Source organism: Gracilinanus agilis, chromosome 2, assembly GCF_016433145.1.
Source record: "Gracilinanus agilis isolate LMUSP501 chromosome 2, AgileGrace, whole genome shotgun sequence".
Classification (NCBI taxonomy): Eukaryota; Metazoa; Chordata; class Mammalia; order Didelphimorphia; family Didelphidae; genus Gracilinanus; species Gracilinanus agilis.
In genome coordinates this window covers 275,251,747-275,267,781 of record NC_058131.1, presented here as the reverse complement: position 1 = coordinate 275,267,781, position 16,035 = coordinate 275,251,747, and the positions used below count along the sequence as shown (strand labels likewise).

Here is a 16,035-nt window from a genome sequence, read left to right as displayed (position 1 = left end):
TTTTTTATGCCTACTGTGTACAGAACACTATGTTGGGTGCTAGAGAAAATAGAGGGTCTAGATAAAATATAGGCCATGTCTTCAGCTAGTTTACAGTTTTGACTATAATATACAATATTTTAAGTAATTATAATACAGTTTTTATGTAATACTTAAGGGGTCTTTAGATTATGGATCTAGAAAGTTCCTTTTGAACCTCATCTTAGATACCCATGAAGAAAAGACTGGAAAATACCATGGCTTGAATGATGTAAAAAATGTATTGTAAGAGATTAGTGGCTTTTAAAAGTTCAGTAAGTTTCATTTAAGGAGTAAAATAAAAGCCATGGGACCAAAAGGTTATTTTGTCCATCCCTCAATCATAGCCACAAATAGATATTTATATCTCTATTGCCTACCTACTGATCTAATCTAAAAATCAGAGATCCTATACTTAAAAGAGGAACAACAGTAGAAATTCTTATTTCCTAACCAAACCAAAGTCTTTGAGTGGAAATTTAATGGTCCAACACAATTGGCAATATCCAAACTTACTCTGGTGCTGGGTTTTAGAGAGAACACAATCAAAGCTTATTAGCTATTATCAAAAAGTAACATTGAATAATAGCTAGCCGTTGTTTGTTCTTTAAAAAATATTAAGATGTGATTCTCTCATCCAAGGGTGATCCAGGGCCTGTTGGCATCCCTGGGAAAGATGGTCCTCCAGGGTTGAGAGGATTCCCCGGTGATCGAGGTCTCCCTGGCCCAGTGGTAAGTGAAAAGAATCAGAATGACAAAATGGTATGTAGACCAGAGGTTTTTAAGACTTTTATGTGACCTTGCCCCCTTTGGTAGTCTGGTGAAGTCCAAGAACACTTTTTCAGGATATTACTTTTAAAATAAAAGAAAATACATGTGATTGCCATAAAACCAATTATATTAAAATATAGTTATCAAAATATATATTTTTTTAAATGCACAGATGTCAGGTTAAAAGTCATTTTGGATAATGTAGACAGAGAGAGCATTGAAGGGGTTGTTTAAGCTTCTCTTTGACTGAAATTCTCATTCTTTGAAGGGAGCTCTTGGATTGAAAGGCAATGAAGGTCCTCCTGGTCCCCCAGGTCCAGCGGTGAGTAATAGTTTTTTTTTTCTTCTTCTTTTTGCCAATACAGTTTATTTATTTCATGGACTATTTCTCAATTACATGTAAAACTCTAACATTCATTTTTAAAATTTTGAGTTCCAAATTTTCTCCCTTCCTCCCTTCCCTCTTTCCTACTTGAGAAGTCAAGCAATTTGATATAGATTATACTTCTGAGGTCATGTAAAACATGTTTCCATATTAGCCATCTGGCAAAAGAAAATGTATATATTTGAGAAAATAGGCCTTTATCAGAGAAACTTGCTATTAATCCCCACCCCCCAACCCACTTTTCTGTTTTCCTTCTCGTCTTGGCTGCATTGGACGGTTTTGTCTGCAAAGAAACTTTAGTTTTATGAAATCCAAATTATCCATTTTCTATCCCATTAAGGTCTCTATCTCTTGTTTGGTCATAAATTCTTCCCTTATCCATAGATTTCACTAGTAAAAATTTCCATGCTCCCCTTATTTGCTTACAATTGTTAACTAAATCACGCCCATTTTGACCTTATCTTAGCATACAATATTGGTCTATACCTTGTTTCTGCCAAACTGCTTTCCAGTTTCAAGCAATTTTTATCAAACAGTGAGTTCTTGTCCCCAAAGCTTGGATCTTTGGGTTATCAAACACTTGATTACTTAGGGTCATTTACTACTGTGTATTATGTACCCAGTCTGTTCCACTGATCCACCACTCTATTTCTTAGCCAGTTGCATTTTTTTTATCATTACTGTTTTGTAATACTGTTTGAGACCTGATATAGATAAGTCACCTTCCTTCATGTTTTTTCCCCATTGGTTCCCTTGATATTCTTGACCTTTTTTTTTTCCAGGTGAATTTTGTTATTATTTCTTCTAACTCAATGAAATAATTTTTGGTAGTTTTATTCTACTTTAACTTCCCCATCCTTCCCCCTAAAAAGCAAAATAAAACTCTTGCTAATAAATACCTGAGATTTCTGACACCCTTGGGTGTTATAATTTGGGTTACATCATCATAAAGGCATATTAGGTTTATATTTTGAAGGGCATATTGATACACACAAAGGTGATCTTGATGGTGAAAAATCTGATACCCATGTTATAGGAACAATCAAATGAACTTCAGAGTGTTTCTCTTGGAGGAGAGGAAAGGAAGAAAGGAACAGGCATTTATTAAATATCAAACACTTTAAAAGAGATCTTGCAGTATAAGGCAGTGGGGAAAGGGTTAGCTTGAGTGTCAGAGGACTAGGTCCAAATCCTACATCTGTGGTTTTCTACCTGTGTGACCTTGGCCAAGTCACTTAATGTTTTCAGGCTATAATTTGCTCATCTGTTAAATGAGGGAATTGGACTAAATGTCTCCCAAGGACCCTTTCAGCTTTAAAATTATGATCTTGTAATGGTGACTTCTATATATTTCAGATGTGAGATAGGAAGAATCATTTTAGAAAGCAAACAGATTTATTCTATATGACTTCAAAGTACAGAATTAGCATCAATGGATTGAGATTACCAGAAAGCAAATTTTGGCTCCAGGTGAAGGAAGAAACTTAATAATAATGAGAATTAACCTACAGTTATATAGATTGCTTCATGATATAACAGAATCCCTGTCTCCAGAGGTGTTTAGACAAAGGCCTTCAGATTCTGAGGTCATTCCTGTTTTAGGGGAAAGGCTGTATAAGACAACCTCTAAAACTCAATTTCCTTGAAATTGAAATGAAAAATAATATAATAATAACAATAATATAATTTAAAAGAAAAATATTACATTCTACCTCTCATAACTGTTTTCTTGGTGATAGAAACAGTAACATACAGAGAGATATGTCTGTATACATGTGTAATATATATATGTGCATATGTGAATCTATATCTCTACATTTTGCCCTAGAATATTATGCTTTTCATTCTGTCTAAATAAAATTTTCTTGAGTCGAATAAAAAAATTAAATGAAGGAGACAGACTGGATGGCCCCTGAGATCCCTTTCCACTCTGATCCTATTATCCTTCTACAGTTTCTTCCTCTGCTAAGATTCTGTTACTCATAAGCTAAATAACAGTGGTTGATACTCAACTACAAGGATTCTAGTGTGAATACTTAAAGTGAGATCAGTCTAAGAGGGTCTTGAATTCCAGATTGTGTAATTTATTTCTACAAGAGCCATTATAAAATTCAGGAGTGAGGAGAATGACCTAAAGAAATCAATATTCCATAAAAATCATGTTTCTATGATATGGACCCTCTGCCATGATCATATTACATGAATTATTGTTTATTCTTAATCACAGGGATCTCCAGGTGAAAGGGGTCCAGCTGGTGCTGCTGGACCAATTGGCCTTCCTGGGAGACCTGGACCCCAAGGACCACCTGGACCTGCTGGTGAGAAAGGTGCCCCTGTAAGTATTGCTTAGAGTAATGACCTAAGCTAGGAACCATTTTTTCCCTCTCTGTCCTTTTCCTTCCCTTTTTTGACAGGTTGCATTATGTGTGGATGACTTCCCAGGTTAGCCCTTAGAGGAGTTGGGGGAAGGAAGGAGGTTTTTGTCCTAAAGGTTGAGAACTGCTTGGAAGAAGAATGGGTAACTTCCAAAGTTTTTTGATTCTAGTCCAAAGGGAGGATTCCTTAATGATTGGAGAATTACTTTAGTGTATTCCTTGTGCCAGAAGGAATGTATAGGGACTAGAAACCATCTGTAACTCAGTATGTTTAACACCTGGGTTAAGGATGTGACATCCAAACATTCCTTCTACAGCTGTGTCAGAAAACATGTGAACGGAAGAAGGGCCAGAAAGGGCTTTAGTCTCTTTAGACTTGGTCCTTGGGGCAAACCTCAAGGTTCTGTGATTTATGATTAGTGACATTTCCTTTGGATTGTTTTTAGGTAATGGACATCCGTATATGACCTTTCACCTCAAAGGAAATTGGCACGGAATTTTTTTCCCATTAATAGTTCTCCAGTATGATCCTTACCTTATAATACTAGTATGTCGGAGCCTATCCCACCGCTGATTTAGGAATATACCCTCTTTTCTCAGAAAATTCCTATGAAGCAGATTGTAGAGCTTTGGATTCTTGGCAATTAGAAGTTTAAATGACTTCTGTGAAAACAAGATACAGAGTCAATGATTTGCATCTGGCCAGAGGATAAACTCTTGGAAAGGAAAAGAATTGTTTGATTTGAGAAATCTTTCCCCCAATGACCTGGGAAAAAGATAATACCAAATTAGACTACTGTCCTCAGTATAATATTGCCCTTTATTAAATTTAAGCAACAGATGGGAAGGTGGAAGGATTTAGTCCCAAAGCCACTAACCCTGTTTTTAAAATGCCTGATCTATACTGTCCAGTGGTTTTCAGATGGTTCTTGACTATTAGATACTGCCTTCTTGTGTAGGCTCATTGCCTGGGACAGTGTTTTCTTTTAAACCTGGGAACCTATATGCCTAGCTTTATACTGGGCCTTATTGGGTAAGTGCAAGTGGGATGGAGTTTGTGATGCAAAATAAAGAAAATCCATCCCTACCTTTGAGGAGCTTCCAGTCTTGTGGTAAAGAAAAGCCTGTCTCACATACCTAGCACAACTAAAGAATAATAATAATAATTCATTAGCTAGAGAAGGAACAGAAAGGGACTCAAGAAATGTGCTGATAGCCTTTTTAGACCTGGCCTCTAGTGAGACTATCAATCAGTGTCCAGAGGTTATGACTACAGACTCTAAATGAACAATTTCTATTTCTTTTCACCCTGGGAAGTTATCTATTGACTCAGAAAACATGGTCAAAATATATACCTTAAAAGCCTCTTCTTCCTTTTCAATAATTAGTTTGACTTTTCAGAAAACTCAGAAAATTTTCTTGCTTCCTGTACTAATAGTGGCTGAAACAAGATTGGGGCATCATTTAGCCATTCCTCTGTAATTATAATTACATCGATCCCATCCTCTCCTATCCTATCCAATCTCTGATTCAGGACTATCTTTTCTTTTCTTAGAAAATTCCTAAGAAACAGATCGCATAACTTCCCTGCATTATTTTTCCTGAGTAACATGCAAAGAAAAAGCTTACTTCCTCAAAGTCTCCTATCGTGACTCCCATTTGACTTCCACTCTACAATTTTACAGCCACCAAGGCTGCTCCTGTGTGCAGTCATGCAAATACACATTGGTGCAGTCTCTGATTCTGAATCTAGAATGCCAGGCAGAGTCCAGGTTCCAGGGGAAATTGGCAAACGCCAACATAAGCAATTTTAGATTGAGTTAAAGCATTTTGTTGATTGATTGGTGTATTAAAAGTGTTATTTTCCCTGAAAATTTTGCTCTTGGTGGTTCGTGGGGAAAAAAGAACAGCCCAATTCCATTCCTCGGGCAAGAATTTCCCATTGAAAACATTTTTGGAACATCTGTGCCATTGAGAATATGTTCAATGCCTTATTGGGAAGATAAAAAGGCAATTTAGATGACATCTAATCATTTACAATGAGGCACCCAGGATTTTGATACAACTGAGTTATGTACCAGGAACTCAGAGCACATCATGCATTCAGTACATATAAACCCAAAGCAAATTCAGTTGAAAACTATTTTGTTCATTGTTTCAAGAAAGTAAATATTTAAGCAGGAGCCCAGTAAGAATTGCTTTATCCATTTAAAAGCTTTTCAATTCCCCCAGAATAGCTCAAGAGAGAAGAAAAGGTCAGCGTATCTCTGAGAACTACTGGCTTGATTAGTCAAGTGGGGAAAGGAAGTTATATGTACATTCTATATTCGGTCCTGGCATTTATTCCTGACTTAATTAGAGGAGAAATTGATATCAATAAGAATCAAATGTGAAGAGGAGAAAGTGATTCATGAAGAGGGGAGAAGAGACTGTAGAAGGGAAACCAGAAGCATCAGCTTCTGCAATGCAGCAGAGGAGGAAACTGAAGATGTTTTAGTGAACTAATGCTACAGTCAGCTCTAAAAGCTGCAGCTAAATCTTTCTATCCATTTTTCTCCTTTGATGCAATACGTTTGCCATGTCAGAAGAAAATTACTCCACTGCTGTGCAGAGAAACCCCAAAGTGAAAATGAGCAGAACAAGGGAAGTAGTACAATACAGTTGAAAAATTACTGGCTCTGGATCCAGAGAACTAGGTTCAAATCCCATCCCTGATATTTTAACTACCTGTGTGACCTTGGGCAATTCCCTTCACCTTCCCAGGCCTTATTTTCCTCATTTATAAAATGAGGTTAGACTAGAAGGCCCTCTGAGGTCCCTTCCAGCTCTAGATCTGGAATCCTAAGGACCTATTATTTTCTAAGGAGTAATTGGAGCTTAAAGTATAATGATCAGAAAAATGCATCAAAAAAAGTGACAGAAAGGAAGATGGTATGTTGGATAAAAATTGAAAAATAAACAAGAAAAGCCATTTTGAAGTGGCTATACCTCATTCGAATTCTTCTGTGAACAGTATCGTTCTTTGGGTATTGTTATAGACTCTGACTCTCACTCTCTCTCTCTCTCTCTCTCTCTCTCTCTCTCTCTCTCTCTCTCTCAAACCCTTACCTTCCATCTCAGAATCAAAATTATATATTGTTCCCAAGACAGAAGAATGGTGGTAAAGGCTAAATAATGGGTGTTAAGAGACTTACTGACTTACCTAGGGTCGCATAGCTGGGAAGTATTTGATGCAAGATTTGAACCCAGGACTCTCATTTCTAGGTCTGGCTCTCTAACTACTGAGCCACCTATCTGCCCCACTTTCTTCTCTTATAAAGAGTCTATGTTAGGGGCACAGAAACAGAAAGTTTGTTTATAATACAAAATATAATTAAAATTTCTTATCCCAGCTTCCCAGAACTAGCATTACCACACAAGAGAGCACTTGGGTTCAGAGTCTATCCAGTTTCAGATTTGGTTATTCAGGGATGGGGATGCCAGCCTCCGGACTTCTTTTTATTCTTACTCTCCCTACGCACCTTCCAATCAAGACTCATCCTCCAGACTAGTTTCAAGCAGTGGGACACTAACTATCTCACTTGCAGACTATCTTCTCACTCCAACCTCACAGAGCCTCATCTTCTTCTCAGCCACACACCACAAACCCTTGATACAGACCACTTTCAGCATCATGCTAGAAGGAAGCTCCACTACTGAACAATCTGATTTTTCTCTTTTTCCTTCCTAAAACTCTTAAATGGCCTTCCACAAACTTAGAGTTCATTTCTTCAAAGATGTCTCTGCATCACCAACATCAAAGGAGCATCTTGACCTAAAAGTCCAGGAATAACTGGTAGCTGAGGTAGCATATCTTCTCTTGCCATTTTTTCCCTTTTGCAAATAATTCTATGTCTCTGAAAAGATGCTTTTTCTTTTCATATGTTTGGTTCCATTGTATCTAAACTTTCCTTTTGTATGTGTGGAGGTCCTACATGCAAAGTGAAAGAATTTCCTGGTTTCTAATCACTGGTTTTATATCTTCCATAGGGTGAGAAAGGTCCTCAAGGTCCAGCCGGCCGAGATGGTATTCAGGGTCCTGTAGGGCTCCCTGGCCCAGCAGGTCCCGTGGGGCCCCCTGGAGAAGATGGAGATAAGGTAAGAAAAAGTTGGGGAATGTGGTACTCTCCATAATTCCCTAATTCCTTCTGAGGAAGAACTGCAAGGTGAACAAGTATCTAGTCAGAATTGTAAGATACTTCTTTCTTTTTCCCATAAATCTTCCCCCTTCCAAACTTTCTAACTGCTTAAAGAATTACCATCAACCTTCTAGTCAACAACTTCTTAAGAAATTACTTTCAAGGATATAGAGTAATGAAACCCGAATAGCAGGGCATAATAAATCATGTATAGTACTTTAAAACTTATAAAGAACTTTCCTCATAGCAGCGCTGTAATGCAGATAGTATTAATTACTATTATTATCCTATTTTTACAGTTGGGGAAACTGAGACCTAAAGGGCAGTTGTGAGCTATGGCATATGTGAGGCTAAATGGCTAGTGAATAATAGAACTAGGGCTTAAACTAGGTCTCCAGTTTTGTTTTGTTTTTTTACATAGTACCTTCCTGCCCCAACCAAATAGAAAATTCCTTAGTGTATAAGTTTTAATGAACAAATAAGAATATATAGTTATAATTTTATCATCTAATTTTTCAGTCTGTTTACTAGAAAACCACATGTGCCACTTGTCTAAATAACTGTTCCTCTAAAAAAATCAACTAACATTATTATTTGGAGAAGAGTCTGGAGTCTTGGGTTCTCCTGATAGTTTTGATCTTATAACTCACTGTTCTATTAAGCACATCATATTACTTACTTCCTTGGGCCTCATTTTCCAAGTAGATCAGGGTAGACTAGAAAAGAAAGTCTCTAAGATTTCCAGCTTCAAAATTCTATGATTCTATGATTAAATGCTCCCTTTGAAACCGGAAATTCTCTGATCCCAGACAGCAGGTCACGGTATTTCCTTCTAAATGGAAACTTCTTAAACTACTTAGAAAATTTTTAAAACTCTTTTTCCCCTAAAGTAGCTCAAATATCTCCCCAGTCATCTTGTAGCATAAATCATTGGCTCCACAAACCCTTTCTTGTATATATGGTGTGGTAGAAAAATTCAGCCTAGCCTTGGCTTGGACTGGATCATCTCAGCCTCTGGACCTGATGGGCTCCAACTTAATGAGCTTTCACTGTATGTCTCTTGAAATATGTAAATCTGATGCTATTCTATAAAGGCCTGGACTTTAATTTTCCATTGATTGAAAATACTCAGTTTTTTCTTTCTGTTTATGACCTTAAATTCAGTCATGGAACTTTAAGAATATGCAGAGGGTACTTTATTTCCTCAATGAAACATCACTGAACATTGAAACAACAAGAATTCAAGATGATATTTCTGTATTTTTGCCCCTAAATTACCCACTAGCATATACCCATTAAGCTCAATCATTGTTGGTTAAAACTCCAAGCTGTTTCCCTCCCCCCAAATTCTGTGATATTTTCAAACATATTATTATTCCCTGTAGAAGGAGAAAGGAAATTCTCCATTTTCAGCACTTGTACTAGCACAAAATACAAATTTATATGTCTAAATATTTCTTTGGAAAACTGTGGCACTGTGTAGGAGGGAGATGAGTGTAGCAACAACAACAAGAGTAATAATAATACATCGTGGGATCCCATGGGTAATTAAGCATAATTGGCAGATTGTGCTCAATTAGCCTCCAACTCCAAGAAGTTCTCTCCTTTAAAAAAAACAAAAAACAAAAAACAACAACAACCAAAAATCCAAGCACCAGCAAACTTTGATACGCTTTACTAAGTAATGTGACTGACTCACACTCTTTTCTAATAGGGTGAGATTGGTGAGCCAGGGCAGAAGGGAAGTAAAGGAGACAAAGGTGAACAGGTGAGTTTCAAATTTATTTTGTAATAAACTTCTTTGGATGTGTACATACCAGCTTAGATGTTCCAGCTGCCAGAATTGGGCATAGGTTGCTTTCAGTTATTTAATTCAGCATTCATTAAGCACTTATAATGGGCTGGACACTGTTGCTTTACATTAGGTGCTTAGGAGGATTCAAAGGTAAAAATGAAACAGATTCTGCCCTCAAGGAGTTCACATTTTATTGGAGAAACATAATAGATACATCACAGAAAAATAATTACAAAATATATACGAAATTAACTAAGTAAATATAAACTACAACTGGGGAAATCTGGAAAGGCTTTAACCAGATCTCATTTCCACTCATGAGCAACAAGATGCATCCATAAGACAGTTCACTCTCATTAGACATGTCATCAGTATGTGTCTACAGGTCAGTGCATTCCCTTTGATGTATTCTCCCACCTGCATCCCCCTATTGACAACTTACTTATTGACTCATCAGTCATTATTTAATAAAAACATACTTCGTAAAGGCCCCTGTCATAAGCACCAAGGGAGGTTACAAAGAGGATGCTACAGTCCCCACCTTGAGGTCGCTTACAATCAAGACATGTACACGCAGTAAGAAACAGACCATGAAAATTTCTAAAAGATCTGCAGATTCAGTACAGTAAATGCTGAGAGAAAGGGGAGAGAGCTATGTGACTGATGCATTTTAGATGCTCAATTGTGTCTATGTTATCAGAAATTTCTCGGAGGTTGGGAGGAGGCAGCAGCTAGATGGTTTAGTGGATTGAGAGTCAGGCCTAAATGTGGGAGGTCCTGGGTTTAAATGTGGCCTCAACCACTTCCTAGCTGTGTGCCCCTGAGTAAGTCACTGAACCCCCATTGCCTAGCCCTTAACCACTCTTCTGCCTTGGAACCAGTACACAATATGGATTCTAAGATGGAAGTTAAGGGTTTAAAAAAAAAAAAAGAAACTCCTCTGAACATCTATCTTGCCTTTTTACAGGGCCCACCAGGTCCTACAGGTCCTCAAGGCCCCATCGGACAGCCTGGTCCCTCTGTGAGTATTCACCATTATTGATAATGCTGAGGACCAGCCACCCAACTACCTTCCTGAACCAGCCACTTCATCATTCGGACGGTTCACACACTGTGCTTAATCATGTTCCCACAGGGCGGTGACGGAGAGCCAGGTCCACGGGGCCAGCAAGGTCTTTTTGGTCAAAAAGGTGATGAAGGTCCAAGAGGTTTTGCTGGTCCCCCAGGGCCAGTTGGACTGCAGGTAATTTCTCAAGGCAGGGACTAATGCTCAGTGTGGCACTCACATCCTGATGAGCTAGGGACTAGGTACAAAAACTCAGGGTGATATTTCTGTACTTTCACCCCCGAATTACCCACTAACATATACCCATTAAATTCTTGCTTGCAACCTATTCTCAGCATTATTACTCCCCTCTCTTAGTTAATACCTTTGTAACGGCAAGACACTCCCCTCCCCTGTCCCCCAAAGAAAAAGGAAATAAATAAATAAATGAAAAGAGACAGGGAGGCCAGGCAACATTCTCCTTAGTCTCACCGATCAAGCATCATTGTATGCTTTAAAGTGCCTACAATTTTAAGGGCACCCATATTTGTATTTAAAAACAAAAATGATGTCTCTTATTTTTTAAACTCTCCAGACCTTCAAATGCTACTTCCACCCTGTGTCTATAATCACTGAGAAGTGTATTTATAACATATGATGTAACAATAACCCTCTGCAGTGCTCCTAAGCCATTTCTTCTCCCCATAGGGCTTGCCAGGACCCCCAGGTGAGAAAGGAGAAACCGGAGACGTCGGTCAGATGGTGAGCATGACTGACCACAATTGCAGGGGTGTGTTCTTAAGTAGACGACTTTTGTGCCTTACAAATGCTGAATGCTCGTTCTCTGTTTCCCTAGGGCCCTCCCGGTCCCCCTGGTCCCCGAGGACCATCTGGCTCTCCAGGGGCTGATGGGCCACAAGGTCCTCCAGGAGGAATAGGGAATCCTGGAGCTGTGGGAGAGAAGGTGATTTTTATTATTTATTAATGATTTATAGTCAATGACTGTTAGAGGGAATCAGTGTGTGTGTGTGTGTGTGTGTGTGTGTGTGTGTGTGTGTGTGTGTGTGTGTGTAAAAATGGGTGTCTTCATTTAGACACATAAAAGCTAGTTGTAGGGGCAGCTGGGTGGCTCAGTGGATAGAGTCAGGCCTAGATACAGGAAGTCCTGGGTTCGAACACTGGCCTCAGACACTTCCTAGCTGTGTGACCCTGGACAAGTCACTTAACCCCAATTTCCTAGCCCTTACTGCTCTTCTGCCTTAGAAATGATACTAAGATAGAAAGTAAGGATTTAAAGAAAAAGTCATTTGTATGTATATGTATTCATGTGTGCTCACATGGGGGCTTGTATGCTTATATGTACAGAACTATATATATATGTACATATATATACATACAAATATTGGCATGCCACATGCACAAAAAACAAGTTATTATATATATGGGGGGTGTGTGTGTGTGTATACCTTCAGATATTCAAATCAGTGACTATTTCATACCTGGAAAATATTGGACTGTGGTAGCAGACCCAGAAAAATTTTACTAGGAGTTCTTAAATTCTTGTATACACATCAAAAACCTCCTTTCAGGAAGCTTCAAAACAATATAATCTCCGTCAAACCTCTTCCTCAATTTCTCTAAGCCTCAGTTTCCTCATTTATAATATGGGGATATTATAATAGTACTAGGGGGTAGCTAGGTGGCACATCTGGATAGAGTGCTGGGCCTGAAGGCACAAAGACTGATCTTCCTAATTTCAATCTGGTCTCAGATACTAGCTTGTGAGACCCTGAGCAAGTCTTTTAATCTTGTTTGCCTCAGTTTCCTCGTCTGTCAAATGAATGGAGAAGGAAATGGCAAACCACTCCAGTATCTCTGCCAGTAAAACTTCAAGTCAGATCATAAAAAGTTGGACATGACTGAAAATGAATAAACAACAACAATAATAGTATTTACCTCACAGAGTTGTTGTGAGGATTAAGCAGAATAATGAATGAGAAGCTCTTGGCAAATCATAAATATCAGCTCTTTACCTTCCAGCAACTAAGTATTGAAGAAGAATAAGCTGCCTAAAATCTATTCTTAGAATTTCCATTTTTAGTCAAATTGGAATTTGCCTAGAGCTCTATCTCTTCTAGATCTGATTTGATTTCTTTCTTTTTCCACATTGGTGCCCATGAGCTCTCACCACTTTGTAAACATTTAACATTTTTCCTTTGTATAAAAAGAAGGAAATGGATGTAAAACCATCTACATATATTCTGTATGTAGTTTGCTGTCAATTTCTTTCTGACTTAAGGCCTTTTAAATGAAAGGAAAACTTCCATCACCATTTTTTTTATAACAAAGGAAATTAAAGAGAAATTTAGCATTCCAAGAGTAAGAGAATGTCAGGATAACTTCTGCCAACAGATGTGCACTTAAGTGTCAGACATTGTGCAACCACTGATACTGCTGGTGCTAAAAGGCAATCTTATAAGTACATTCTTCCTCTTCAGCCAAAGAAATATTCAAGGAGAGGCAGTATAAGGTAGTGGAGAAGAGATTGGACTTGAAGTTGGGAAGACCTAGGTTCAAATCCTGCCTTAAACAGAAGTCACTTAAGCTCTCTGCTTCTCGGTTTCCATATCTATAAAATGGGAATAATAATACTCTAAATAAAGAAGCTTTAAATCTATGAGCCAATGCTCCTGGTATTGAGATGTCCTGCATACTCTGTGTTCAGTAGCATAATTGTATTTTCCTTTCTTCCAACAGGGTGAGCCTGGTGAATCCGGTGAACCTGGTCTTCCAGGCGAAGGTGGTCTTCCGGTAAGTGGAAGAGTTTCGAGCATAGATAGAGATGTGCTCTCATCCAGATGGGTAACAGGATGGACATGGATAGAGGTGTAAGCAGAACATTCTATAACCAGGCGGCATTCCTGAACTTTTCTCTAATTAGAAAATGAGACTTTGGGTTACTCTGCAAATTGAAGCAGAATGATTTTCCATCCTAGCTAAACCCTAAGATGCCCACAGCCAAAATTTTGACTGCCAAATGAAACTATTGCCATAGACATAGAGGGGTCACAGTCTCTCTGTAGAAGAGTACTCACACAGAAGAAATCATGAATCCATTCAAAGCAAAAGGACCTGATTTTCGTAATAATTACAGTGAATTGAGATCCAAATTAGAATGAGGTAGGGATGGAAAAATAATATCATCTGAATGCAGCATTCAGCATTATGGGGAAAAGACATGTAACTACAAAACTATAGTGCCACTAGAAGCTATGAATTTCCAGATAAATCTGAAATTTTGTCTTTATTAACATATAGAAAAGAATTCATGAATTTCTTCAGATATTTGGAGAAATATTACAAGCAATGGTGCTATTCTTGTTGTTGTCATCATACTTCTAATGAGGTCTTGTTCAGTTACTAACATATGTATGGCATACTCTTATTAATAGCAACAATTAACATAGTCTCTAGGCTATGGTTTCTTATAAGCCAAGAGAGATAAATCTTCTATGAGTATCCTTGAGGGGTGGAAGAAATTTTTTTTCATTCTCTCTCTCTTTCTTCCCTCCTTCCCTCCCTCTCTCCCTGCTATCTCCATTTCTTTTGTCTCTTTGGCCACATCATAGGAGGATTAGGTGGAAGTTTCTCTCCTTTCCACAACTATAATGGATGCAGTTACTACCAGGAGGCTAGAAGATGAAAATCAGTCCAAATAATGTTAACAACATCACATCCTGACTCTGCTACTCATGAGCTAGGACAAGTCAGAGTACCTCTTTGGGTATCAGTTTTTTCATTTATAAAATGAGAGAATTGGCTTGATCCAAAAGAAGAGCTATGAGAAGATAGTTTTTCCCTTCTTCTTTGCAGGGGTGGGGCCCCAGGATGGGGCCTTCATCCAGGATCCTAGATGTGCAACTTTTAACTGTCAGGAATTTTTCAATATACTGGTTAGTTTTGCTAAGCTATTCGGTTTTTCTCTTTGTTCTTTTTTCTCTTCGCTATAAGGGAAAAAGAAACTGAGACATTTAGGTGATATAAAAAGAGAAACTCACCAGAAAAATTATTTTAAAAGTCAGAGAGTTGAATTAGATCACAGGTTCTTATAATGGGATCAATAGATTCCCAAGAGGTCAATGGAAAGATTTTTTTTTATTTATTAATATTCATTTTTAACATGGTTACATGATTCATGCTCCTCCTTTCCCCTTCAACCCCCCCCCCCCGCACCCCCCTACCCATGTGCATTTCCACTAGTTTTGTCATGTGTCCTTGATCAAGACCAATTTCCAAATTGTTGGTAGTTGCATTGGTGTGGTAGTTTCGAGTCCACATCCCCAATCATGTCCACCCCAACCCATGCGTTCAAGCAGTTGTTTTTCCTATATGTTTCCTCTCCTGCAGTCCCTCCTCTGAATGTGGGCAGCATCATGGAAAGATTTTTGAAGGAAAGGAGTTCAAGAACTTGGATGGGGGAAAATATTTCTATATATTTAGTTTCATTTGTACTTTGTTTTATATATTTAAGAACATTACTCTGATAAAAGGTCCAAAGGCTTCACCAGACTGCCAAAGGAGTCCATAATACAATAATGTTTAAGAACTCCTCAGCTAAATGACCCCCTCCAAGGACTCTTCCAACTGTAAATCCAAGGTGATAATCTCTGAGGGAGACTTGGAGGATCTTGTGGCCTGCTAAGTTGGTTAGGCTTCCCTGTGCTCCAGCTGCCTTTCCTTCTCCTCCTCTTCTTCCTTTTCCTCTTCTTCCAAATATGCATAATATCATTTGGCTGAATTCCACAACATTGTAATCCTCCTTGCCTGACTGTGGCAGAACATATACTCATCTGAAAATTTCAATAGTCAATAGCTCCAGAAAATACATGGTCTTCTTTAATTTATAACCAATTTTGTGGTTTTAAGCATTCAGAACAGCTTTGTCATGCCCTTCCTTGTAAATTATGACTGTGTTAATTAGAGAATAGGAATGAACCCCTTGTCAGTTGAAATGTTGAGTAAAACCAGGGCCACATAACAATGCTGACCAATAATGATTAGACAGAAACCGCGAGGATATTTCTGTAGGTTCATAAGGAATTGCTTTTTTGCTTCTCTAGGGACCCAAAGGAGAAAGAGGAGAAAAGGGTGAATCTGGACCCTCTGGCGCTGCAGGACCTCCTGGGCCCAAAGGCCCCCCTGGTGATGATGGGCCCAAAGGAAGCCCCGTAAGTATCTGTGTGATGCTGAATGAAAAGGCAGAGACTTCTGATAAGCATATTTAGGCAAACATCAGAAGTATCATCCTTTAAGTGTAATTGTAATTCCCTGAGTGTCAAATCCCTTAATTCCATACTGCACTGTAGCAGGTTTCTGGGTAGTAGTTTTGGTCACAAATATGGGTGTCTGAGAGTCAGCAGACACTTCTCTTTATATCATCTTTCCAGTGGCTTGTTCTTCCTCTTGAT

General features: G+C 38.4%; 1 protein-coding gene across 1 annotated transcript in view; it reads left to right on the top strand.

Moving 5' to 3' along the window:
- COL5A1 (collagen type V alpha 1 chain) overlaps window positions 1-16,035 on the top strand; it is a 229,289-nt gene that overhangs the window by 172,875 nt on the left and 40,379 nt on the right. Inside the window, exons 40-50 of the mRNA XM_044659681.1 lie at window positions 661-750; window positions 1,058-1,111; window positions 3,402-3,509; window positions 7,579-7,686; window positions 9,442-9,495; window positions 10,490-10,543; window positions 10,658-10,765; window positions 11,276-11,329; window positions 11,424-11,531; window positions 13,325-13,378; window positions 15,688-15,795. Coding sequence (XP_044515616.1) covers window positions 661-750; window positions 1,058-1,111; window positions 3,402-3,509; window positions 7,579-7,686; window positions 9,442-9,495; window positions 10,490-10,543; window positions 10,658-10,765; window positions 11,276-11,329; window positions 11,424-11,531; window positions 13,325-13,378; window positions 15,688-15,795 — 900 coding nt within the window. The remainder of the gene's footprint in view (window positions 1-660; window positions 751-1,057; window positions 1,112-3,401; window positions 3,510-7,578; window positions 7,687-9,441; window positions 9,496-10,489; window positions 10,544-10,657; window positions 10,766-11,275; window positions 11,330-11,423; window positions 11,532-13,324; window positions 13,379-15,687; window positions 15,796-16,035) is intronic.